Source organism: Amyelois transitella, chromosome 22 (genome assembly GCF_032362555.1).
Source record: "Amyelois transitella isolate CPQ chromosome 22, ilAmyTran1.1, whole genome shotgun sequence".
NCBI classification, from domain to species: domain Eukaryota; kingdom Metazoa; phylum Arthropoda; class Insecta; order Lepidoptera; family Pyralidae; genus Amyelois; species Amyelois transitella.
In genome coordinates this window covers 6,764,400-6,790,646 of record NC_083525.1, presented here as the reverse complement: position 1 = coordinate 6,790,646, position 26,247 = coordinate 6,764,400, and the positions used below count along the sequence as shown (strand labels likewise).

The window sequence follows — 26,247 nt, the reverse complement described above, 5'->3', positions numbered from 1 at the left end:
AGGGGAAGTTTATATTATATTTGGGATTTTACTTTTAGGCAATGATGGGCTGGCAATTTGTTTCACATAGAAATTATTATGCTATTTCAGCTGAACGTAGACATTTACTCTTTTAGACAATATAGGCCTTCCGTTGACTCTGTCTAACCTGTAATCCGTGATATATGTATGTAAGGATACAACAAAAAATAAAGAACAACCAGGTGTCCATATTTTACTTACATTTAATAACATAAATAAAATTTACAATAGTAAATCATAGTCAAATACTAGGTAAACCTCTTTATCAATCAACAATACACTGATAAATCAATCGCAGTTCTCACCATTCAAACATTCAACCTTCACGCTATTATCACTTAGGGCAGTGGTACGTTGCTACAGTCAACTTAATATTAAAATAGCATCTTATTTAGTTCTTAGATCTACAGTTTCGAATCCCGAATCGGGAATTGTCGCTACTTTAGTTGGTCTCAATTCTGGTGGCTGTTCTCTTGAAAGGGAGGATCTCTTATGTCTAGGAGGTGGCACTGGCGCTGGCGCAGGGACTTTCGACTTCAACAAATTCTTTATTCTCATTCCGCCTCTATAGTAATACAGGTATAAGCCGGACAGTGTTGCCAGCGTGACGAACAAGGCCACGACAGCAACGACAACACCGTACCAGCCCTTTCCAGAAGTTTCTTCTGGTGTCGGCACAGTTGGTGGTTTCCTGTTAGGTGGCACATACGAAGGTCTCGGTCTTCTCGTAGTTGTGGCGAAGCGATCACCAATAGCTATATCAGCGCAAGCCCTGAACTCCTCTTGCGGTCCACAGCCGACTGCTTCTGTTCCATTCTCACATTTTCCCCAATTGTTCCCTGCGATGTATCGCCATTGCATTACGCAATGCGCGCACTCAAAATCATCAGGTAATCTGTACTTCATTTCATAAATTCTATTGCCATCTCTAGGATAGAATTTAGTTCCGTCTCTGCCGTCTATTTTCAAGACGTTCTTGTCTAAACAATCTTGAGTTGTTCCTATATGTTCGTCGCATACTCTAAATTCGAAATAGCCATTATGATTGGCTGTGAGTTCCACCTTGATCGTGATAGCGTCTTTTGGGGCATATTTTCGGACAATAACACCTTTGTAAAATCTACCTCCGTATTCGTGTGCCCTAGGTTGTTGAGCGTCCCAAGCGTCACCGCATACTCCGCACTTTCCATTGTTCTTGTTCCATTGTCTGGAGAACCCACCGCAGTAGAGTTCGTGGTCATTGTAGTTATGTGGGGTGTCGAAGCCATACCTCCAGGCAGATGCTCTGGAAGGGGGCTCAATCAACCGCCCGTGACTCCACACGCACGTCCACAAGACTGATTGTATTGTGAGGCCGCACCATAGTATCTGGAAAGATAGAAAATAATGTAAATAATTTTTTTTAGTTATTATTAAAGAAAAGACAACGGAAAGAGAATTTTGATTTGAAAATAAAATTCACAATGTAATTAGGTATATGCTCTGCCAAAACTTTTCGTCGCAGAAAGCGGAAACTTGGCATAAAGGTAGATTAATATGAGTGGAAAACTTGTCCTGACTTTCCCCATGGAAATTCAGGACATAATAAATACCTACATAATGAATGTATATGTTATATGATCGATCCAAAAAAACAATTAACTACCTAAATTAAATGAAGCATGTTAAACTTTAAAAATTAAGGAATACAATAGAAATCAACAAAGTGTGGCGCCCCCATTTTTACGGTCAGACCAAAGTATCTAATTTAACTAGTTTCATTTGTAAATAATGCATTCTGAAATTGATTGGAGCATAAATAATTATTAGTTAACTAGTCGGCAAGTACAACAATTTCACGGGATTACGTATTATTGCGTCGATGAATCAAACTGATTCATTTCACCATCTTTTGTTCTGCTTGGTAGTAAATCTTCGAAATTAAACGGGTAAAGCCGAGGGTAGAACTAGGCTAGTTTTAAGTGAAGAACAGACATTAATGATCCATAAACAAATCGCGTGTAAGTAATCATTTATTAGTGGGTACTGAAATTTCTACGTTTAAATTGGAGGCCACAGATGATGAATCAAAACGGAAGGCAAAGAACTGTTATAATGCTTTAGAGGAATGTAAAACAACTACTATTGACAGTTTTGAAGATGTTTAAAACGCAATTTTTTATACTCAAATCTAAATCTTATCTGGCAAACAGCATAATAAAATATATAAATAATACGGGCATCGTGGTGGATGGCCTTGCGATGTTATTATGTCCTGAAGATAGCAAAAAGAGCGTAGCTTTGGAGTTTTAGTGGTAAAGCTGATACACTAAGTGCCATGAGATAAGTTCGTTAAATAGATTTCTCCTTCGAAAGCAAAAAGGGCAGTATACAGCAAAAGTTAACTTTTTGATGCTTTGTGAGACCGGGTAATGAAGACAATGAAATGAACAAGTTGCGTGTGATTTCCGCTTAAGGTGGTATATTTACGATATGATATGATATTTCCGATGGTATACGAAGTGGGAAGATTATGAAAATTTGGGCATAATCTTTTAGTTTTTTTATAATTATGCGCTTACTTATAGGTACTAGGAATGCACTTGGAAATTCCTGTGATGAAAGAGATAGAGATTTTCATTCTGAAGATACAGTTATAGGTTAATGACACCGGAACCGTGGGAGGTACAAATGGAATGCGTTATATCACCACCAAGCTCACGATTAGACAATTTTCCATGATAATGACATTTGCCAAGTTGTAAATGCAAATCTGTTTATGGCGCTAGAACATTGCGGATTTGGCATGATCGTGGCATATATTACGAGTGATGTGTGCCATGATTAAGTCAAAACATAGAATTACTGTTTGATTATGTTACGGTAAGTTTTAACGAAAACTTGAATTCTCATTTTGCATACAATGTGCATGATAGTGAGCAAGATATGGTCTACGATGGTACACGCAAGCTCAAATAATGCCTATTCACTTTTGCCTTGAAAGTCCCTAAATTATAGGATGGATAAAAAAGAGACGCCGGTAGGGAAGTAACGTTAGGTACGTAGGTATATACTTGTCTATGGGGAGGGAATCCCAAATTCACGTTATTCCCCTTACTTAGAGACGGTACCCGAAGATCTCGTAAGAGAAAAATCCCAAGTTAACAAAATTTTATTTAGGTAAGATCCATAACTAATAAAAAAGCTCTCGTTGATAGATCGTTGACCAATTAATCTCCCACAGTGCTGTGTCGATCGCAACCGTGACCCAAAAGCATTTTATTGAACAAAATACGTGATTTTCTCACCAGCAACATTTATACTCTGTTGGTGATGATGCAATTTCTAACCGTTCGCTCCCATCAGTGTGAATGAAGTTGAGAAGTACTTTCTTGAAGTTGAACGAGAGTTTAAAAGTTATACATTCAGTCAGAAAAGTATCGGGAATGGATTATTTATTTATGGTTCCAAATTCAAATTTTTGTTTTTTTTGTTGTTGTTAGATTGACACAACTGTTTTCCATTTTGGCGCGGAGTTTGAGTTGCATCTGTTGTTTACATTAAATACAGTGCTATTTTTAGTTATATCATATCTAGTGTGTATTGCTAATTTCATAATGGATAAAAACATCGAACAAAGAGTTTGTCTTAAATTTTGCATTGCCAATGGAATATCGTGTTCGGAGTCACTGAAAATGTTACAGAAGGCTTACGGTGAATCGACTTTATCAAAAACTCGTGCTTATGAGTGGTACAAAGCGTTCAAAAGCGGTCGAGATGTGATGGAAGATTTGACTCGCTCTGGTAGGCCATCAACGTCTGCAACTGAAGTTAACATCGCAAAAGTGAAGGAAATAGTGACTGAAAATCCTCATTCAACTTTGAGAGAGATAGCCACCGAACTTTCTGTATCTCACGAGTCGATCCGTACCATTTTAACTAATAATTTGGGTATGAAACATGTTGTCGCTCGGCTAGTCCCAAAAGACCTGAATTTTTTTCAAAAACTCAATCGCATGAGAGTCGCTGAAGACATGCTAGAACGAGTCAATTCCGACCCAACATTCATGAAACGCATTGTTACTGGTGACGAGACGTGGGTTTACGAGTTTGACATGCAAACTAGTCAACAAGCTTCGGAGTGGCGCCTTCCAACTGAACCGAAACCGAAAAAACCACGCCAAAGTCGTTCAAAAGTCAAAGTCATGTTGACTGTTTTCTTTGACTATCGCGGTGTTGTGCACTCGGAATTCTTGCCGGAAGGTCAAACGGTAAATAAGGAATATTATTTGAGTGTTATGCGGCGTTTAAGAGAGCAAATCCGACGAAAAAGGCCAGATTTGTGGAAAGAAAATTCTTGGATTTTGCACCATGATAATGCACCTTCGCACAAGGCCATCATTGTGAACGAATTTTTAACCAAACACTCAACAAATACCATCGAGCAACCACCATATTCACCAGATATGGCTCCAGCCGACTTTTTTCTTTTTCCTAAACTCAAATTACCACTTCGTGGCACCCGTTTTCAATCGGTAGAAGACATAAAAGAGAATTCGCGGCGAGAACTGACCTCAATTCCGGAAACAGCGTTTAAAAAATGTTTTGATGATTGGATTATTCGTTGGCGTAAGTGTATCGTTTCTAAAGGAGCATATTTTGAAGGTGATAAAATAAATTTGGATGAATAACAAACAGTTTGTGTATTATTGATCTTTTCCCGCTACTTTCTTGACAGAGTAGTAAGCGACGAGCGAACCGTAATCTTAATAAAGTCAAATGCTAGTAATTGTGGCGAAGGATTAAAATATGGAAAAGAATTAAGTCATTTTCTGTTAGACATTTCAGAGTTGGAGAAAGATCGTACGACAAAAAGTGATGAAGAGAGGTGGTCGACGTAAGCTGGGTTCGGTCTTTCTCAGAGAAGGTCTACTGTCTATATGAACAAGATCAAATAGTAGTAAGCCACAAGAAGCGAGCCCGTCAGAACTCCACAATTCAACCTGTGGCCCAACTTGGATAATGGTTGCACTTCCAGTTGTCCGAATGCTAAGGTTTCCTTCCTGACTGAATTAATCTCAAGCAGTTTTAGTTAAATAATATATAAAACCGCTACATGTAACATTTTTGCCACCCGATTATCTCCGTGGGAATTGTTTACCAAGATCGGTATTGTAAGTTTTGTTTGCTTGTTGCACTTTTTCGACGATTTCATTACTTCACGTGTTAAGTAGGTAGGTAGTATTTTAGAAATGCAACAAAGTCTTACATTTAATAAAAGAAGCTTCAATATTCCTCTTCTTTTTAAAAAAAGTAACTAAATGAATCTAATTTTAAACCAATGCTTACTGGCAGTTTTCGTATGGCTTCTCTTGTAGCCGCGTGTAGTTACTTATTTACTTAATATCATCTCGATTATTATATATATCAAATTTTTATGATAGGTATGTTTAATCACAACTACAAATGCAATAATGCATGTCTACTGGGTATGTATATAAAGTATGTACTAAGATATAAAAAGAAATATCTATTAAAACAATAGGCTAGTCGCGGCTACACTACTGCAATGTTTATCGTCGCTTTTATTTACATGTACTTAATTGGAATCAATTCAGCGGGCTGTCCACGTGCAATTTTATGTGCCTCACGTTTTCCCGAGACTTGCGTTGCCAAATGCCAAATAATTATTTTCATATGTGGCAATACCATATTGGATTGGATTTGGATTTGGATTTGATTGGATTGTATAGCAAGTAGGTTTATGTAACGCTTTGTTTCGTAGAAGGCAACTGATGGGTCATTGTGGCATTGGTAGCATAAATTTAATAAAAAAAATTTATATTGAAGGTATTATTATTTATTATATACATCCCATCGTTATTAACATTTTTAAACTTATGAAGTGATTAACTTCGTAACTTATCAAATCATTTCACAAACTTACTTTCTAAATGATAAAATCTGCCGTCGTAGATATATAGCACCTTAAAACTGTTTTAATTTCACAACAATTGATTTCTGATCTAAAACTTCTTACTTAAGCCTTCAACGGGATAGCTTTAGCACTACCAAAACAAGTTTAATGACTACTATTCTGTCGCTTAGTAGCCCAACTCACTTGCCCACTTACTTGTTTGACCAAGTAAATTATACCTACTGTAATGAATATATAAAATGTTTCGATAGTCTTCTGACACGCCGCTTCATATTTTTTTATAATCATGCCCACCTAAATAGGATATTTACCCGATGGAGCTGAACTTAGAGGCCAAATCGAGTACAGCGAGACACGTAGGTATTCGTAGTTAATAAAGCCGAGAGAGGTCAAGAATTTTCTTGACAATAGCTACATAAATTTTTTAAAGACTTGACGTTGTATAGGTACACACGGCTTAGGAGATATCTATACACCATTCCCATAAACTAATGAAGGCGAGGTAGCACAGCTGTCTTTTTAGATTTACCGTTTTTATACTTACCTCGGCTGTTCTACAGGGAAGCAGCCCACTGACCAACAGCCAACTGACATTAGTATGCTGCGGGCGACCACTTTCCTTAGTCGAAAGTGAAACTGGGTCCGTGGTGTATTACCTATATTATTATTGAACAGTTTTGTTTCGTCTGTCGGCGTGTCTGTGACTGATAAGATTATATGTATTGTTATATGTGTGACTTGCATTACATTTCTGTTGTAAAGAACAGTGAATGACAATCACTCGTTAGGTCATACTCTTTATCGATGGTAAAAATATTTCAAAATTAAAAATAAAGTTTTTTTTTTTATTTTGAAGTCGGTACGCTGGATTGATTACAAAAATAAACGTATACAATAAGGTTTTTCTTTCCAGGCTGACTGTATTAAGACGGTCGAACGAATAGGAAAAATATTACAGGATCATTACGATACGCGATGCATATAGCAATATTAAGCCACTATTTCAATTTCATTTTCACCTAATGGGCATTAATACGCCCACAGGTGTTATTGTGTATGCTCATGTTATAAATTTTAACTATAGTGGACAAACTTTCCTATAATTTTCCTAGCCTGACGTCGCCAGAGATGACAATGTTAGTCAATGATTCCAATCATCATCATCAATACTTAAGATGTCGAAGGCAGAGGCAGAGGGGTGCAACTGTGTACACGCTAAGAGTGCGGGGACAATATTAATTTTATTAGCTACACTAATGATACAATGAATGAATATATTTATTTACTGAACTAAAAACGACTATTGGTACTAATTTGTGGCTATAAGAGGGATCGGTAAATACAATAGTTTCCCTCGTTTAACATTGCGAAAGTACCGCCGTCCTTTTAATCGAGTCAATTTCTCAAAGCTGACTTTCACTGTCGTAATATACATGTACTTACTTCAGATAATAGTCGGTGTAAACAGATTGACAAACTTTTTCGTATGGTGTCGACATTGGCTCATTTAACAATCTTCCTTTCTTCTCGCGAGCTGTGTCGTGAGATCAGAAAAAGATGGGTCCGGCTGAGCATTGAATATAACCCTATGTAATAAGGTATAAATATTATTGTAAGACCGAACAAAGTAAGTAAGTAAAATATAAGACAGGACAAAAGTACCTAACTACTAAGCAAGTTTGTTGGTTGGTCGCCATTTTGCGATAGGATAATAGATATAAATTAAATTTTGATTTAATTTAACCTAATCAGTAACTTGATGGTCATCAATCTTCGCCCAGAAGCGGCACTACTTATAAGAAAAGTAACTTGATTTTACATAAAACCCGAGTAAACAAATAAACAAAAACATACTATAAAATGAAAGTAAAAATAGTATGTTTATAATAATATCACGTTTTTAATATGATACGAGTAATGTATTAAGATTGGCAGGTAGGTACCTACCTATTTATAAATTGTAATTAAAAGGTTATATCCTACTATTATAAAGGCGAAAGTTTGTATGGATGTTTGTTACTCTTTCACGCAAAAACTACTGAACCGATTACCATGAAATTTGGTATGTAGGTAGCTGAAGACCCAGAATAACACATAGGCTACTTTTTATCCCAGAGTTCCGGCGGGATTGATAGGGTTTCCATGCGGACGAAGTCGCGGGCGGCCTCTAGTATTCTATATTACAGTGCAGGTGTTCTATTGATTGAAGAAAAAAGAGAAAGCATATGTCGATAATGTTTTAATGAAGATGAATGTAAAATATTTCATAAAACTCTTATTCAAAATACTAGTTTAACTGGTAATGTACAGCGCTTAGAAAGCAACAGAATTTTTAATAGAACTACCATAGTTAAGTGTTAAACTAATAGTCACCTGAGTGGATACAAATTATAGAGATTTTCACCCATAATGCAAGGTTACTACTATTCAGTCTTGTCAGTTTCTACTTTCAACATAAGTACAGATCTCATGGATATAGGCACTTAGTGGAATACGTAGTGCTTGGAGAGAAATGCTGAGATAACTACATAATCTGCATGTTGGTATCCTGTGGTATACCAAGGACCGGATAAATTTTCTAAGCCGATAAATCTTAAATCTTATCAATGTTGAAATCTGAAGCAAAAAAATATTATTTTTATGGCCATAAAAAATTGAGCGATCAACTGTTGCCACTTTATTGTAATTTAAAAAGTTTCCACCCCAAAAGGCTTAAAAATGTAGTAATATATTATTTTATACCAAAATTAAAACTGATTCTTTTTTTTTAAAGAGATTATTTATATATGTAATTGTAACTTTTTAATTTATTGGAAGTTGTGCGACTTGTGCTTTACTTATTTTGAAACTAATATATTGCTCTAAAGTCATAGCACATTAGATAAGGCTTATTAATGTTCATAAGCCAAGGCTTGTGTATAAGAAGCCAATATATAAATTTTATCCATTTCGGATGAAATATACCATATTAAACGTAGCTATAACTATGTGTGTGTACCCGTTATCAATCGGTTTGTTACCCAGGTAGTTTATGACTTAGCTAGACTTTTGGTAATAAGGAAGGCCTACCTAAGGAAGCCTAGGAATGCTGATTACCTAACTCATAAGTATTGATTTGTTTATTTATCTATCTTTATGGTAACAACAGTTACATGTATTATTTTATAATATGAATAATATAACTATGAATATAATGAGTGGATAAGTATAACGCATTAACATTATACTATGAAAGTCATCTGATATTTGAATCAGCTAACCTATAGCCATTGTTTGACACCAAAAGCGCAGCTATGCCCCTTAATATTATCTAACTACTCGTAATATTATAAAGCTGAAGAGTTTGTTTGTTTGTTTGAACGCGCTAATCCCAGGATCTACTGGTTCGAATTGAAAAATTATTTTTGCTTTGAATATACCATTTATTATTAAAAAGGCTTTAAGCTATATTACATCACGCTGCAGATATTAGGAGTGAAGAAATAATAGAAAATGTGAAAAAAACGGGGAAAATTATTCACCCTTGAGGGCTTCAATGATGCCCAAAATCACTATTCTACGCGGACGGAGTCACGGGCACAGCTAGTCACTAATACATATTACATCATTGTATAATTAGCAACACGCAAAAGTCCGTACATCCGCAAATTTATATAAAGAAAGCAGTTACGTTGTAATTGTGAGACCAAACAAGTTGTAATTCCTTCCCATGATGACCAGATATGCAAGCTGCAGGGTAAACAATGGAGAAATGTAGTTTGAAGTCATGTTATTTGCAGGACAGGTAACTGCCTCAATTTGGTGGAAAGTTCACGAGGTTTAGATTACCGAAATTGTTATAACTATCAAAATAAAATTGTAATACGCATACGTAGATAGTAGAAGTTACAATTGTAATTACGCAGAAATCGTACGGTTTTATTCTATTATCTGTTTTCTTTTGATAGAGTTAATTTGCTATAAGTTTTTATTATTTTAAATATACAAATTTTTTTATTAAGCTTTAAACGTTTGGATTGCGGATCCTAATATAGTATGTACTTATAGTTTACGAGTATTAGGATCATCACTATTAGGATAATTAGGATTATTTTGTTTACCTGTTTGCTGGTAAAACATATAAATGAAGTTAGCTTTTTTACTATAGTTATAAATAAAAGCACAACGGTTTTGCTAACATAAAATAACATATAATCACGTCCATATCCCCTGCGGGCAGACAGAGCCGACAGTCATCAAAGGACTGAAAGGCCACGCTCAGCTGCTCGGTTTTATGAAATGAGATTCAAATACGAGTAGTGACAGCTTGCTAGCCCATCGCCTAAAAGAGGAAGTATATAAGCCTATCCCTTAGATGCTTTTTACGAGATACATTGGAAAAAGATGGAGTGGTCCTATACTTTTTTCTATTGGTGCTGGGAACCACACGGCAACGGTTTGCTATTAATACTTTTACTTTCGCGTTTTAATGATTGATGATTAAGTATTACTCAAGAATGATACGCGAGGCGATTGAAATAAAAAAGCATCCGGAAAATTTCAATCGGAAGAACGGCTTTAAATTTGAAGTTATTGAAGAAACTGTTACAGTGCTAGTAATTTATTTGACGTTAATCAATGTTGTGAATCCATAAGATATAACAATTATTACATACACATACATACATACATAAAATCACGCCTCTTTCCCGGAGGGGTAGGCAGAGACTACCTCTTTCCACTTGCCACGATCTCTGCATACTTCTTTCGCTTCGTCCACATTCATAACTCTCTTCATACAAGCTCGGCGGTTTCGGGTACTTTTGACCTGACCCTTTACCAGGACGTCCTTAATTTGATCAAGATACGTTCGTCTAGGTCTTCCCACTCCGACCTTTCCCTCCACACTCTCCTTGTATATCTGCTTAGTCAACCTGCTTTCATTCATCCTCTCCACATGACCGAACCATCTTAACATACCCTTTTCTATTCCTGTAACTACATCTTCTTTCACATCACAACATTCCCTTATCACGCTGTTCCTTATCCTGTCACTCAATTTCACACCCATCATACTCCTTAACGCTCTCATTTCCACTGCATTTATTCTGCTTTCATGCTTCTTTTGCCATACCCAACTTTCACTCCCATACATTAATGTCGGGACCAACACGCCCCTGTGCACAGCCAGTCGAGCCTTTTTGGATAGTTTCTGACTGCTCATTATCAATCAATTATTAATTGTTAGAAATTTCAATTTTTTATTTTGAATTGGATTCCAGTGGTTGCGATAATAAAAACAACAATTTATTCGCGGTCGGTTGTTGTGTGTGACGGTACTGACGAAGAATTAAATATGATGCCGATGCTGGTGTTTGAAGAGTCCACCGCGCCGACGAAGCCATGACACCGGTACACCAGTCATCCTGGGACCACGGTCGGCGCAACCCGGTCGAAACCTCATTAAAATATGGTATGTTTTCCCCTTTACATACGTTAATAAAAGCACACACACATCAATCATATAGTCACAAACCTAAACTTAAAGCATATCAATGGCACCTGATACTAAAACATATCTCTAGATAAAAAGCGACGATGGGTATCTGTATCAAAAAGCAGAGACCCATCAACGCTACACTTATCACACAATAATTCAGTATACCCGTTTACTAAATAATTTATTGCCAACTAAACAATTTAGCGTATCAAAAAAATAAAAAAATAAATAAAAGCACAACGGCTGAAGGTGCGACCTGGGAGCATGCGGAGTTGAGAGAGAAGCGAGCCTTAAAAGCTTCCCTTTATTTTGCATTCTCTGTTTGACCCAAAGGTTGACTGTTAGATAATGCACTTAGCATTAAGTCCACCCATTGTGCTTTTACAATTGTATTTTGTACAATAAAGGTTAAATAAATAAATAAAATGGAAGACTTACCTAAGTTGCGATCTAAATATGATGTAACATTTTAACGGTTTCTTTTGACCATCGTTTAAACTTCATTAGTTACAGCTGTTATGTCGCATGCTGTTATTACAGATTTATGTATGTGTACGTGCGTGGTTATGGCAGAAAGTAGGTCACCGTTAGGAAAATTGTTTGCGGCATTAGAATGGAAATGGACGTTTTCAAATGGCGCGGTAAGATAATCGAAAATAAGTAGGATTGACTTGAGTATGGCCGGATTAGACGTGAAATAAAAAGAAAAGAGGAACAGAAGTTAAGGTGGGGTCCTCGGCAAAAGTTTGTGACTTCCTTCCAGGGAAGTGCCCCAGAATCACTTCTGAGGAAGGTGCAACAGGGAACACGCAGAGATGAGAGATAGAAATAACATAATGCATACATACATACACCATACATATGGTCACGTCTAGGGGTAGACAGAACCAACAGTCTTGAAAAGACTAAATGGCCACGTTCAGCTATTTAGCTTAATGAGAGAATTGAGATTCAAATAGTGACAGGTTGCTAACCCATCGCTTAAAAAAGAATCCCTAGTTTGTAAACTATCCCTTAGTCGCCTTCTACGGCATCCATGGGGAAGAGATGGAGTGGTCCTATTCTTTTTTGTATTGGTGCTGGGAACCACACAGCACTGCAGGGAACCACACGGCAAAACAATGCAGTGGGACAAAATAAATGAAAAATAAGGGATAAATATTTTCTCTCAAACAAGCAGGTAAAATACTTAGATTTCTGTTGTTAAATGACTTACGTATACACTGTAATTTTTTAAATATTCAAGCCGCGTCACCTTGACAGAAAGTGTTGCCATAACGTTATTGACACTAATTGCAAAATATTTGTCTAGCTCTGAAATATAAGTATTTGTGCATTTTGTTTGAAAAATACGGATATAAAGAGGCATATTCATATTCGTGTTTGTAGAATTGGAGAAAAATCGACCCACTGAAAACTTGTCCCAGGAATTGGCGAAACCGCGGCTGAATTTATCTTTAATCCTTAGAAACTTTGCGAAATTTTGCCTTATTATTTATTGCGGCATACTCAGTTTGACGTGGCCAGTATATATTTTCTGTCATCTATAACAAAATATACGGTGTATCGCTATGTTCCTACCACATCGCAATGTCCTGTCACAGTCCCAGCAATTTCCACTGTATGTCTCATATAATTGGGTTGAAAATTGTGCAATGTGTAAGACGCACTGAGGGGTAACGAAACGACGATGCATTTTTGCTTCCTTGTGCACTCTCACTTGTCAAGAAATGCAATTGTTAATTTGAACTAAGTACTTAGGTACCTAGGTGGTGGGCTGACGATTTAAACTAGTACAATCTTAACTTCAGTACCAAGTGCTTTATTTTTAAGAAAGCTTGCTATGTAAGCAAGCCTTTATGACGATCGGTGAACATATCTATACTAATATTATAAAGCTGAAGAGTTTGTTTGTTTGTTTGTTTGAACGCGCTAATCTCAGCAACTACTGGTTCGAATTGAAAAAATCCTTTTGTGTTTAATAGACCATTTATCGAGGAAGGTTTTAGGCTATTTATCATCACACTGCAACTATTAGGAGCGAAGACAATAATGGAAAATGTGAAAAAAAAAACGGGGAAAATTATTCCTCCTTGAGAGCTTCAATGATGCCTAAAATAACTATTCCACGCGGACGAAGTCGCGGCCACAGTTAGTTACGAATATTAGGAATCGATTTTTTTTCTTAGTTGTGCCATTATGGACAGTCATCTGGGATGGCACGACCATTTGCAGGTTGGTCCACGAGGGAAACGTGACTTCGTTTAGCAAATTTAACTTTTACAAATTGTATCTAATATAGGATGTAAAGTTGTAGTTTACAGCAGTCCAACTTTCTGTGAAGGGATGCGCCGTAATTCCCGAGGTTGGTCCATTTCAACCTGGTAGCGTACTGTTCAAACTTTGCTAAGTAGATTACATCTTGTACTGAAAGCGACTAGCGTTATTTGACGAAATATTTAGATTTAAATAAAAAAGCGCCTGGCGTTATTTGACGAAATATTCGTATTGAAATAATTATGTAGATTTACATTAATTCATGTTTTTTAATGTAGACAATGTGCATTAGTCCACGATTTAAATTTCAGAGATCTATATTTGTAAATAGACGTCCGGTGAAAATGCTGCAGTATAGTTTGTTCCGCTGCTTCTTCTACACATGCGCTTTGAAAGCGGTAGTAGTAATAATTAGATTAAAGTGATGTGACGTAAGTGATACCTTGCATCCAATTTTGAAAATAAATCTATTCTATTCTTATACCTGATGTAAGAAGGTACCCTTTCCTAGTATCTATACTAATATTATAAAGCTGAAGAGTTTGTTTGTTTGTTTGTTTGATCGCGCTAATCTCAGGAACTACGGGGAAAATTATTCATCCTTGAAGGCTTCCATGATACCAAAAATAACTATTCCACGCGGACGAAGTCGCGGGCACAGCTAGTATATAATATATATAATACTATGATAAGACATTTCGACGCGTGCGAAGACGTGGGCAACAACTAGTATAACAATAAAAAACAATTAACCACCACCCATTGAGCATTTCGTTCGAAGTAATTGTAAAAACAATGAAGTGCGATTGATGAATAATAATTCTCCAGGATGTGATAGGCAGGAGGACAATGGTTCGGACACTCGGCCGTAGGATGCTGGTCACGGTGGAAGTGCCGGAAGACTTTGCCATTTGACTCGTCTTGACTAGATATCTATACATTTGTAGCGTGAGCGATGATTCGGCTCGACCGCCACCAAAGGGAAGATCTTCCGCCGGGCTAGATGTTAGGTATGCCTGGGGAACCGCGGCTCCGACGGTGTTGTGTCGGAGGTTGTATTTATGCTCCAATCCATGAAATCTTTGAAATCGCGATTCAGATTCTTCGCTGCTATTGGTTGAGCGCGTCAATTTCTTCGCGATGATTGACAGTAGTTGTTTGATTGGATGTTGTGACGAGTGGCGTAGATATCTCGCCACACATTCATAAAATCACGCTTATTTCCCAGAAGGGTAGGCAGAAACTACGTCCTCTGTCGATCCCTGTAGGTATACTTCTTTCTTTGTTGGTATACTTGATAAAATAAATTGTTTTATATATGTTGCAGTCAAAACTCTTAACCAGTCAAAAGTACTATTGACTAGCAAAATCAGTCAAAAGTACTTTTGACCGTATGCTTTAGTCAACAATACTTTTAACTAAAATAACAGTTAAAACTACTTTTGCCCAATAGAGCTGGTTAAAAGTACTTTTGACTAAGTGATTCCGTCAAAAGTAGTTTTGACTGGTTGTATCAGTCAAAACTCTTAAAAAGTTAAGGTGGTCGATAAAAATAACGACAAACGCTCGTAAATAAACTTTTATATTACTCATCATTTGTGGATAACGTGCTGATATTAGAATCAAAATGAGTGAGTATGAAAAGAAAGAACGCTTTTTGCAAAGAATTTTAGCGTTAGAAGATATGAAAGATAGTCATTTTAATGTTATGACAAAAGAAAAATTTGAAAAGTTTGCAATGGATGTGGAAGACGCGAAATTTGATGAAAAGAAAACACCATTACAGTACAGTAGACTAAAACGCTTCAACATCATTGAAGTTTGTGGTATAAAAAAATTAGTTACGAACACAGAACCTGTCAAATATTTTTTGCCGGCTGAGGAAATCTACGACATTATTGATGCTGCTCATATTTCTATAGGGCATGGTGGTCGCGATAGACTTAAGAACGAAACGGCAAAAAAGTACGCTAATGTAACAAAAGAAATGATTAATATATATTTGTCAATGTGCGAAGTATGCCAAAGGAAGAAAAGCAAGAAAAGGAGGGGTTTGGTTTCGAAACCGATCCTGCACTCTGAAATGAACAGCCGCTGCCAAGTCGACCTTATTGACATGCAGTCGCAAGAAGATCGCGGGCATAAATTTATTATGGTTTATCAGGATCATTTAACTAAATTTGTAATTTTGCGACCACTGACATCAAAAAGGGCTACTGAAGTTGCATATCAATTAATGGATATTTTTTTGACCTTTGGAGCACCATGTATTTTGCACTCAGATAATGGCAGAGAGTTTGTTAACTCAGTTATAAAAGAATTAACATCATATTGGCCGGAGCTAAAACTAGTAACTGGGAAACCACGTCATAGCCAAAGTCAAGGTTCCGTGGAAAGGGCTAATCAAGATGTCGAAAAAATGCTCGCATCTTGGATGGAAGACAATAAAACCACTAACTGGTCGAATGGACTAAAATTTGTTCAATTTATGAAGAACAGAGCATTTCACTCAGGGATAAAGCAGTCTCCGTATAAAGCAATGTTTGGAATGGAACCTAAAGTGGGGCTTACAACATCTAATCTACCTATGGAAATTATAAGTGGATTGCACAATGAAGAAGACTTACAAGTTGCAATCACAGAAATGGATCAAAACTTCGATGATAATGAAGAGAACCTAGATAAACAAGAAAAAATTGAAACAAAAAAGACAGGTAAAGAACAAGAAGAAAATAAGGAACAAGAAGAAAACAAAGAACAAGAAGAAATATTTGAACACAACAGTAACGAATCAATGATATTGGAAGCAAGAGAAAAAGCGCATTTGAATTTAGTAAAACAAGCAAAGAGAATGAAAACAGCAAGCGATCAATCTCATCCACCACTCAACGTCGAAGACAATGTGACCATACCAATCCCAGACGTAGACAAAGGAAAGGCAGACCTTCGTAATTTAATTGGAGTTGTATTAGAAGTTACTTGTGAGCAGTTATACAGAATTGGGACAAAGAGTGGGATTTTAGAGAAATTGTACTGCAGGTACGTACCTACTTATTAAAATTTAATGTGAGTCTACTAAGTGAATTTGTTAATATAAATGAATTTGTTTGTGTGTGTGCGTATGTGAGCGTGTGTGTATTTGTTAGTTAAAATTTGTGTGTGTGCGTGTGTGTGTGCGCATGTGTGTGCGTGTGTGTGTGCATGTGGGTGCGTGTGTATGCATGTGTGAGCATGTGTGTGCGTGTGAGCGTGTGTGTATTTGTTAGTAAAAAATTGTGTGTGTGTGCGTGTATGCGTGTGAGCGTGTGTGTATTTGTTAGTTAAATTAAAACCTACAGTAACCTGTTTTTATCATTTTATTTTCCAGATCCGAATTTGATGGCTGCAAAGAAAAATTTATCCGCCCGGATGAGGTGCCCAACAAAACAGTTACATTACGAACAGCTGCAAAGAACGCTGCTATCGGAACAGGACAAGGTTATGCTCGATGTGTATGTTCTACGGGCTGTAAAAACAACAAATGTTTATGCAAGAAGAAAGGATTGCTGTGTAATTCAAAGTGCCATAATAGTCTGAGTTGCATGAATAAATAATTCGTCACTATAGACTGATAGCCTAGTAAAGTTTAAAAAAAACACGTATGTTGCTTACGATGCACAAATAATTTGCAATAAGTAAAACATATATAATTTACAAGGTTTCATTATACAATCACGAATTATGTTTTGATTTTTAAATTTCAATTATAGTTAAAAATTATTTAAGAAAAGCGATAAACTGTAAATTAATGTGTTTTTTAACTTGTATAATTTTTGATTACCTACTTTAGTTTGAATTTTTAAGTGTATCTTTTCTTTGTATTGTTTACAATGTCAATTTTTTCGTAATAAACGATTTTACATTTAATAAATATCTTTTTCATTCACATCTAACGAATTAATGCTTTTGACTGATGCTTTATTCCAGTTAAAACTACTTTTGACGAAGAGCGTCAGTCAAAAGTACTTTTACCCGTAAATTTGCAGTCAAAAGTACTAATAACCAATAATTTTCAGTCAAAAGTACTATTGACCAACCTGTTCAGTCAAAAGTACTTTTGACTGAATTTGTTAGTCAATAGTACTTTTGACTGGTTAAGAGTTTTGACTGCAACATATATAAAACTGAATTTGTGGTATAACATCCCTTTATCATCAATATGCTTCTTGCAATTGTTACAGAAGTTTTGTAGCAATAAACAGAATACTTCGCCAATTTTATGCAGAAATTTTCGGCAAAAATTTTTTCGTTGTTCTATAAAAAGAGAAACGTTATGGGATACATCTCTATGCGATGGGCTAGCAACCGCTATAACTAAGATGTACCTACGTGGCCTTTAAGTTTTTTCAAGGTTGTTGGCTCTGTCTATCTCGTATGGGATAAAAATGTGTTTATATGTAAGTATGTATGAAGTAAGTACATTATTATGTAGTTGGTAGTTAATAAATGGCTAAAGTATGTTAATCGTGTTGAAAATAACAATTAATAAAAATACAAAACAATCAGTATTATGTTGTTAATTCTGGGAAAATCTGTGATTGTGAATCTTTATGGTCTAAAACTTGACGACATTATTGTATTATGCAATTGTAAAATGCATTGTAATGTGTCTGCATGTGCATCTCATTTAGATAAATTGATAAAATTTGCATGTTATGATCGTGATAAGATTTCATTGTTAATTAGTAATTACTTTTTTTATCTGGTGTTTTTGTTGTAGGTACAGCATACACTCCAAAACTACCGAACTATTTTCTTCATGATATTTGGCATAAAAAAGACAAAACGTATAGAAGACGCTAGTAGACAATTTTTTCGCTACAAAGATTATAACAAAATTATTTATCTTCAATTGTAAAGACATAATTTGAAGCATTGTCTACTTTTGAAGTTAAGGACAAAGTAAACTTATGAGACAATACGAAAATTAAAAGGATATATACATACTTATGTTTTTATTTATTTGTTTGCCTTTATTAAGTACTTACACGCCATTTTTGGACGTAAGTATACATATTACGTTTGTCAAAGTAAATAATCCAATTTCACGTAGTACTTAGCATTATTTCTTACCAATTGAAACTTAAATGTCTTGTCACGAAATCACGAGGCAGTGGAGGCAGTATTGCAAGTTCTTTGTGTAAGTTTTAGCGACCATAGAGTATCTCGTTCTTGTCTACATAATAGAGCGCGCACGACATGGCTCTTAGACTTACAAAGTGGAGAAAAAACTACATACATAATATGAAAATTAATTAATTAATTAATCTAAGTTAACAATATTATTGTTAACTGAGATTGTTTATGATCTCTTTATAAAATCCTGATGATTGTTTAAATATGAATCTACTAATGACCAAAATTACTACTAACTTCAAGGGGGCAATGCGGTCAGCGCTTTCAGCACGTTATCAGATTTTTTTAAAATCGTTTGACCTATCCATCGACATTCAAATATTTAAGAACATATGTGGAACGATCGTTGCTAGTTATAGATTAATAAAATTTTATTGTTCCTTTTTTATGATTGTACTAAACTCAAAGAACAAAACAAAACCGCATGTATACATCTTTGCCATATACAAAAGTGACACGTATCACGATTTTAAGTCTTAAAGTTACGCATACAATACGGACGATCGCTAAATTATTTTGACTTATAACTTCGACCTTGAGTTGTAGGAACGCTAAGTTGCTACAAAAACTACGTGACTATTTAATTTTGTTAACGATTACTTATTGCCTTCAATAATAGGCTAAAAATAACTGTTTACAGCGACAAACTTCTCATGGAGAAGATTGCAACTAAAGTCAGTCAATGCCCTGGATGGATGCCCTTAAAATAACAAAAATTCTTTGCCAATCGAAAGCACATAGAATAATTATGGAAATATGATGAGTATAACATCGGATTATAATTTATATGCACTATCAAAATGCCAAAATTTGCACTAAGAACGGATATATATAAATATGCACAGTAAAATATAAGTTATTATATTTTTTCCTTAAATCTAAACAGTAATTTCTTACCCAAGTAATTTATCTAACAAATGAAGGAAATTTCTAAAGCTTTGGTTTGACGTAAATTTTCTATCTAAACATGATACAGGATTTAATCAGATTTTTTATGAGATATATAGAAAGATGGAATGGTTCTATTCTAAAGTGCGGAGTACACTTGGCGGTGGTACTTTTATTAGGTACTATTTTAATAAATATTATTTAATTTAAGTAAAATTTATTAAGTAAATAAAAAACAATTGAATAAAAGAAGCTATTTAGGTAAATTTTTGCTAACGAGTAAACTGGGTCAAAATGCAATTACATTTCAGAATGAGTTACGAAATAAATTGCAAGAAAATATTTGTCATGTACAACACGCGTTAAAGCTTACTTACACACCAAATTATTTGAGTAATTTATTTTTATGATTGTAATTAGTACATTTTTGCATTATTTGACATTATGAAACAACAATCTCACGCGCAGAAACTTGGTACCTATGTACTTATGTACTTAGTTTCTGGATAAATTTATTGTTATAATTTTGTGTACAAAAAAGGGTATTCAAATAAAAATAGTAAATTTAAGTACATAAAAAAAATAATTAAGTATATAAGTAGTGTAGACCAAATTTATCGAAATATTTAAGTTAAGAGATGTGAAGTGAAACAGGACTGAAATGCCAGAGCTAGAGTCAGAATAAAGTCATTCACTGGTTGGTTTTATGTAGAGCGTGCTTTGATAATTTTATGGTAGATTTAATAAGTCGCGCGATATACTACTGCTGTCCCGTTTCACTTTAAGATGAAAAGCGAAACAGCAATAGTTTATTCCGCGATAAAAACGCGCGTGCTTTAAATAAAGAACCCGCTGATCATCTGATCTCTAATTTTTTTTTACTTGCTATCGGTTCAATAGGTATTGTTCAGACTACGTGGTATTTTTTTTTATCGACTCAGGAAAACTTTCAAGAGAAAAAAATTGTAAGCATATTCTGTGCAATAAAGCCTAACAAAGCAATGTACCCCGCGTATTGCGCTCTACACCTTAAGTCACATACCTCTTACAGGTCCTGTTCCTGTCTGACCAGTATGAAATGACAAGCCGTTGCCAGTCTAGTATACTTTAAAATGTGGGATGTGGTCAATCCACAACTTGGTAAATCGTGAGAGAACCTAAAATGTGTAATAATATTGATCCATTATATTTGGAGTGGAGGTAGGCAATTCGAGATCCGATTTTTCGTAAAGATGTATTTCACGGACGAAGTCGCAGACAAACAGCCAGTCTTCCTATATTTAGATAAATATTATTCGAATCAAGTAAATAAAAACAATGGACCTTGATATCTACAAGCATTCACAAAATTTACGAGTATACAGGAAGTAAACGAATGGTCAGAATGGGGAAGTTCCTTATTAATATCGTGAAAAATAAATTATAAAGCCCTAAAGACCCATGAAGTCATTTAAACCCTCGAGGTTTAACCACCATTACACACCCTTTATTCAAAAACAAGTCAGATACCCAAGTAGGTACTTACTTTAGGAGTACCTACCTAGATAAGCATAAAGCTTTCTCGTTTGATGTTCTCAATCTTAATAAAATGAAGGAAAAATCGATAAATATTCCGAAATCTAACCACAATTTCTAATAATACATATCTGAATAATTTAAACATAAAATCAGGTAGACCGGACCGGACCTAAAATATTAGCTATGTTCGCAAATGCATTCGATTTCCCATACAATTTTCTCCCAACCTTTGCCGAAGGAAAAGGCAATTTAAAAATAAAACTTACGTTCATTTTCACCAGCCAGTATTCCAAATCCAAAAAGGGTCACAAGTCACAAAAAGAATTTGTTTATTGAACGTATTTTAGAAAGGTTTCACCGTTTGGCGGCGACGCGTAACTCCACCTTGGGAGTGCATTGGCGACTGCCGTCGTCGAAAAATAAACTTTCTCAAACGCGTTTTGCTGGTTTATTGGTTGATGGAGACAGTGGAGTGAACTAGTTAACCCTCTTTAGGCTACAGTTTTTAGATATATAGGTGGTTTGCATAATTTATCTAGTTAAAAGTTTAATTTCTATATTCTTATTGCTGAAGTTCTAAGTTATGATAAGAATAGACTTGGTAGGTACCTAACTGATTGGTATGTTACTGCTATTGATTTAAGCAAAACTAAAAATACCATACGTTTGTACTGTTATTACTTATTTACGTAGGGTCAGGGTTCAAGGCGCGGTTATTTTTATCCACAACGCAAAATTATGGCGAAGAGAAAGTCAAAACAATGGAACGCTTAATCTCTATTTTTATGGAGAAAAACTGAAGTATCTAAGTAGGTTATCGAGTAGTTAGTTTGTTGTTTTATCGCGCTTATAAGTAATATTAAACTTGGCATTTGAATTTTTTGGACATCTAAGAGTCACTGCTGTTCAGATGTATTAAAACTGTACATACATACTTACATTAAAATCACACCTTGTTCCCAGAGGGGTAGACAGAGACTACATCTTTCCACTTGCCACGATCTCTGCATACTCCCTTCGCTTCATCCACTTTCATAACTCTCTTCATGCAAGCTCGGCGGTTTCAGGTACTCTTGACCTAACCCTTTGCCAGGACGCCCTTAATTTTTTAAAACTGTAACTTGGTCTAATAGCAGGCACACATACATACTTAATATAAAATTAATATTTGGGCCTGGATTACGCGGTTTCTAATAAAAAGTCTCGATTAAAAACAGGCAATGGATGATTCATACGCAAGAACTTGTCGTTCGCATTGAATCATGGTCTACAAATTCAGTTGCTTCAAAATGCATGGTTCCTCACGATTTTATCCCTCCCCGTTTGAAGGTCGGTTCGCGTAAAACTGATGAACATAACTAATAAAAAGCCGTCATGAGATTCAAATCTGAGTTCCCCTTGCCATGAACACCACTTATGCATTTAAAAAAATACATTAGGTAATAGTTGCCTCCATTTCTCAAAGTTTACATTTTCTGATCTAAGCCATGAGAACACTTCGCTAGTGTGTAAGTAACCATAACCTTTCAATACGAAAATAATAATACAACCAAAATACAATTGAGTTGGGAAGTCATGTTTTTGAAGTCGGTTAAAAAAGGTAAGTAAGTTAGTAAATGCTTTATTGTTCACTAAAGGAGTAGGTACATTACAAATAAAAACAGTACAGTGCAAAGGCGGGCTTATCCCTAAATGGGATCTCTTCTAGCCAACCTGACAATAAGAGGATCATATACAAAATTGAGGCGTTTAGGTTAGGACTCTTAAATTTATTTTAATACCTCAGAACAATTTATTGCAGAGTTGAATGACACTGTCAAGATTTCTCGCGTGAACCCGACTCATGCCCTGTAGTGGACACTACATCGTTTAATTACTAAAGCATTATCAAAGAGTACGTAATCACTACGATTATTTAATAACTAATTGTGTTTTACCTATTTATGTGACTTGTGTATGATATACAGTGATGTCTTGAATTTCGTTAGTGTTCGATTAGTCAGTCTAGTCAAAATTGGCACACATATCGATAACTTATTTATAATAAATGTAAATGTGTTTGTTTGTCCGGCTTTCACGTTAAAACTATGGAATCGATCTCCATGAAATTTCGCATACATCGGTATAGTGTGGATTGCGGAGAAGGAAGTAGTGTACCAATCTTACTTACGGGATAAACAAAGCCTCAAATACTCTCGAAAAGACTAAAGGCTCAACTGTAAGGCTTTATGGTAGAACTGAGAGCTATGACAACGATCCAAGAAATTGTGACAAAAGCTTGTTGGACATCTATACTAATATTATAAAGCTGAAGAGTTTGTTTTGTTTGTTTGTTTGTTTGTTTAAACGCGCTAATCTCAGAAACTACTGAACCGATTTGAATAATTCTTTCACTGTTAGATAGTCTATTTATCGAGGAAGGCTATAGGCTACATTTTATCCCGGATTTCCTACGGGAAACGTCAACAATGACGGTGAAAGTTGAATGAGTCGGCCTTCTGCGAGCTTTCCACGCGAACGCTGCGCAAACCAACAAAGATATAGTAAAACAATGTACTAAAGATGTGAAGTACACATTTTTTGCCACAAAAAAGTCCGCGAGAGCATATATCTATCTCTTAAGGTTTACTTACAATAACCACTTTTATGTTCATTTTTTAAGATTATTTTTTCATTATAAACATAAGTTATTTTGAAACCAATTTTCTTTAATTCAGTATTAATCCTTATCCAAATAAATATGTTTATTACTTTCGGCTTTTCATGTAGATTTGATAATTAGATAATCGATTGCCATTTATAGTATATAAATCAGACGAATAGGTTTTGAGATATAGTCGATATAAGCAATTTGCAGCGAAACATTTAATACGGCGAACCAGCGTTCTTTCTAATACGCGTGACCGCCTGACCGCCCCCCTCACCCCGCATCTTTCGATTGCCCTTATTACTATTTTAAAGTAAAGTAAAGTATCAGCCTGTAAGATCCCACTACTGGGCAAAGGCCTCTCATCTCACTATACGGTCTCCGTTCCGTCACGGGTAATGATGTGGGCCAAGTCGTCGCCAAGTCGCATAACAATTAGCAGCTATAATTGATAAAGCCTAGGAGGATGTTTGCAAAAATAAATATGATGCCCAAAATAACTATTCCACGCGGACGAAGTCGCGGGCACAGCTAGTTTTAAATATGCGCTATTACTGCATTAAATACAGCATTTTTAAAGAAAACGCGCAGTTTCTCATTATTCAGCGGATGTTTTCATTGACAAGTTTATTCCAAGAAAGAATGCTGCACATGATGTTGTTTGAACGCAATGGCATTACGAGAAGTACTTTTCCTTGCTTGATAATTGAGCGGTGCCAATTGCCAATCAATCGATTCTACACATCCTGGCAGACTTTCCAATCCAAACAAGATTACACCATAACGCCATGACGAGATTGCGCATTTCAAATGTAGCCTTTTTTATTTTATTTGGAAAAAACAAACAGATTAAAAAAGAGGTGACCATTAAAAGCCTTCATTTCGAAGCTACCTAGTCACTATTCATCTGGCGCAAAGAAGGCTTTAGGCTATATAACATCACATTACAACTATAAGGAGAAAAGAAATAATGGAAAATGTGAAAAAAACGGGAAAAATTATTCATCCTTGAGGGCTTCAACGATGCCCAAAATAATATTTACTATTCCACGCGAACGTAGTCACGGGCACAGCTAGTCTTAGATAAAGGGTGCCTTTTGTCAATTTTAGCCTGCACAGTGCTTTAGCAATTTAAAATTCTGACGGTCTCTGTGGCGCAGCGGTAGTACGCTTGTCTGTGTCACCGGAGGTCCCGGGTTCGAATCCCGGTCAGGGCATGATGAGAAAAGAACTTTCTCTGATTGGCCTGGGTCTTGGATGTTTATCTATATAAGTATTTATTATAAAATAAAGTATCGTTGAGTTAGTATCTCGTAACACAAGTCTCGAACTTACTTCGAGGCTAACTCAATCTGTGTAATTTGTCCCGTATATATTTATTTTTATATATTTAAATTATGACCCGAACTACGTGGTAAGCGGTTCGCAGTAAGCCATGAAAGTGGCACGGCATGGCCCGCTCGCATCGCACATACAGTTTCCAATGTCATGAGAGCGTTTTTTGTCATTATTGCATTCGACGATTCATTAGACAAGCTGTAAAACAAAATTGATTTGATATTGGGCCCCCAAAAGGTCCTCTTTTTAATTACAGAATAATGAACATACATACTTTAGTCCTGGGTTAAGGGTAGGGTCAGTAGCTACAATATTTGATTTGAATAGACAGTTCGCTAATCCATCGCTTATAATAAAGATAGAAATCTATCTATCAAAGGTCTTTCCCTTGATTGAAATACGTATTGATAGAAAAAAGGCAAAAAAACGTAGGACGCTCCACTTAGTTTCACGAAAAGAAAAACAATGTCCATAGAAATTGGACCTTTTTTCTAAGATGAAATGGTTGATTGGACATTTTTTTTCACATAAATATAATCACGTCTTTATTCCTCGCGGGGCAGACGTAAAGTCGTAAATACTGATGGGCCACGTTCAGCTTTTTGGCTTTTTTATAAAATTGAGATTCATAAAGTGACATGTGGCTAGATCGTCGCCCAAAAAAAGAATCCTAAGTTTATAAACATAACCCTTAGTCGCCTTTTACGATATCCATAGGAAAGAAATGGAGTGGTCCTATTCTTTTTTTTTGTTGTGCACCATCAGTAACTAAGTACCACTAAAGGTAGCCTTATTATCGACTAGAGGTCGATGGCACGCTGCACTTATGTTCAATCCAGTCTGTCCGAGTCAGGCCGTTAGACCTAGTGTGGACGAAGTCGGGGGCATGCTGCAACGCATCTTAAGCAGTAGTCAAATGAAGCATTGTGTTGCTCATCATGTTAAATGTGTAAAATTACCTATAAAGGCGATGAATTAAAACACCAA

The 26,247-nt window shown here is 35.7% G+C and overlaps 2 protein-coding genes across 2 annotated transcripts; one reads left to right on the top strand and one right to left on the bottom strand.

Moving 5' to 3' along the window:
* Positions 1 to 189: 189 nt before the first annotated feature.
* LOC106129984 (uncharacterized) lies at positions 190 to 21,696 on the bottom strand. Its single transcript, XM_013328719.2, has 2 exons — positions 21,542 to 21,696; positions 190 to 1,389 (listed from the first exon to the last, which is right to left on the bottom strand). The coding sequence occupies exons 1-2, from the start codon at positions 21,545 to 21,547 to the stop codon at positions 409 to 411; spliced, it is 987 nt and encodes a 328-aa protein (XP_013184173.2). The 5' UTR covers positions 21,548 to 21,696; the 3' UTR covers positions 190 to 408.
* On the top strand, positions 15,102 to 17,458 carry LOC132903159 (KRAB-A domain-containing protein 2-like). Its single transcript, XM_060950520.1, has 2 exons — positions 15,102 to 16,733; positions 17,062 to 17,458. Exons 1-2 carry the CDS (start codon positions 15,322 to 15,324, stop codon positions 17,285 to 17,287), a joined length of 1,638 nt encoding a protein of 545 aa, XP_060806503.1. The 5' UTR covers positions 15,102 to 15,321; the 3' UTR covers positions 17,288 to 17,458.
* Positions 21,697 to 26,247: the final 4,551 nt, after the last annotated feature.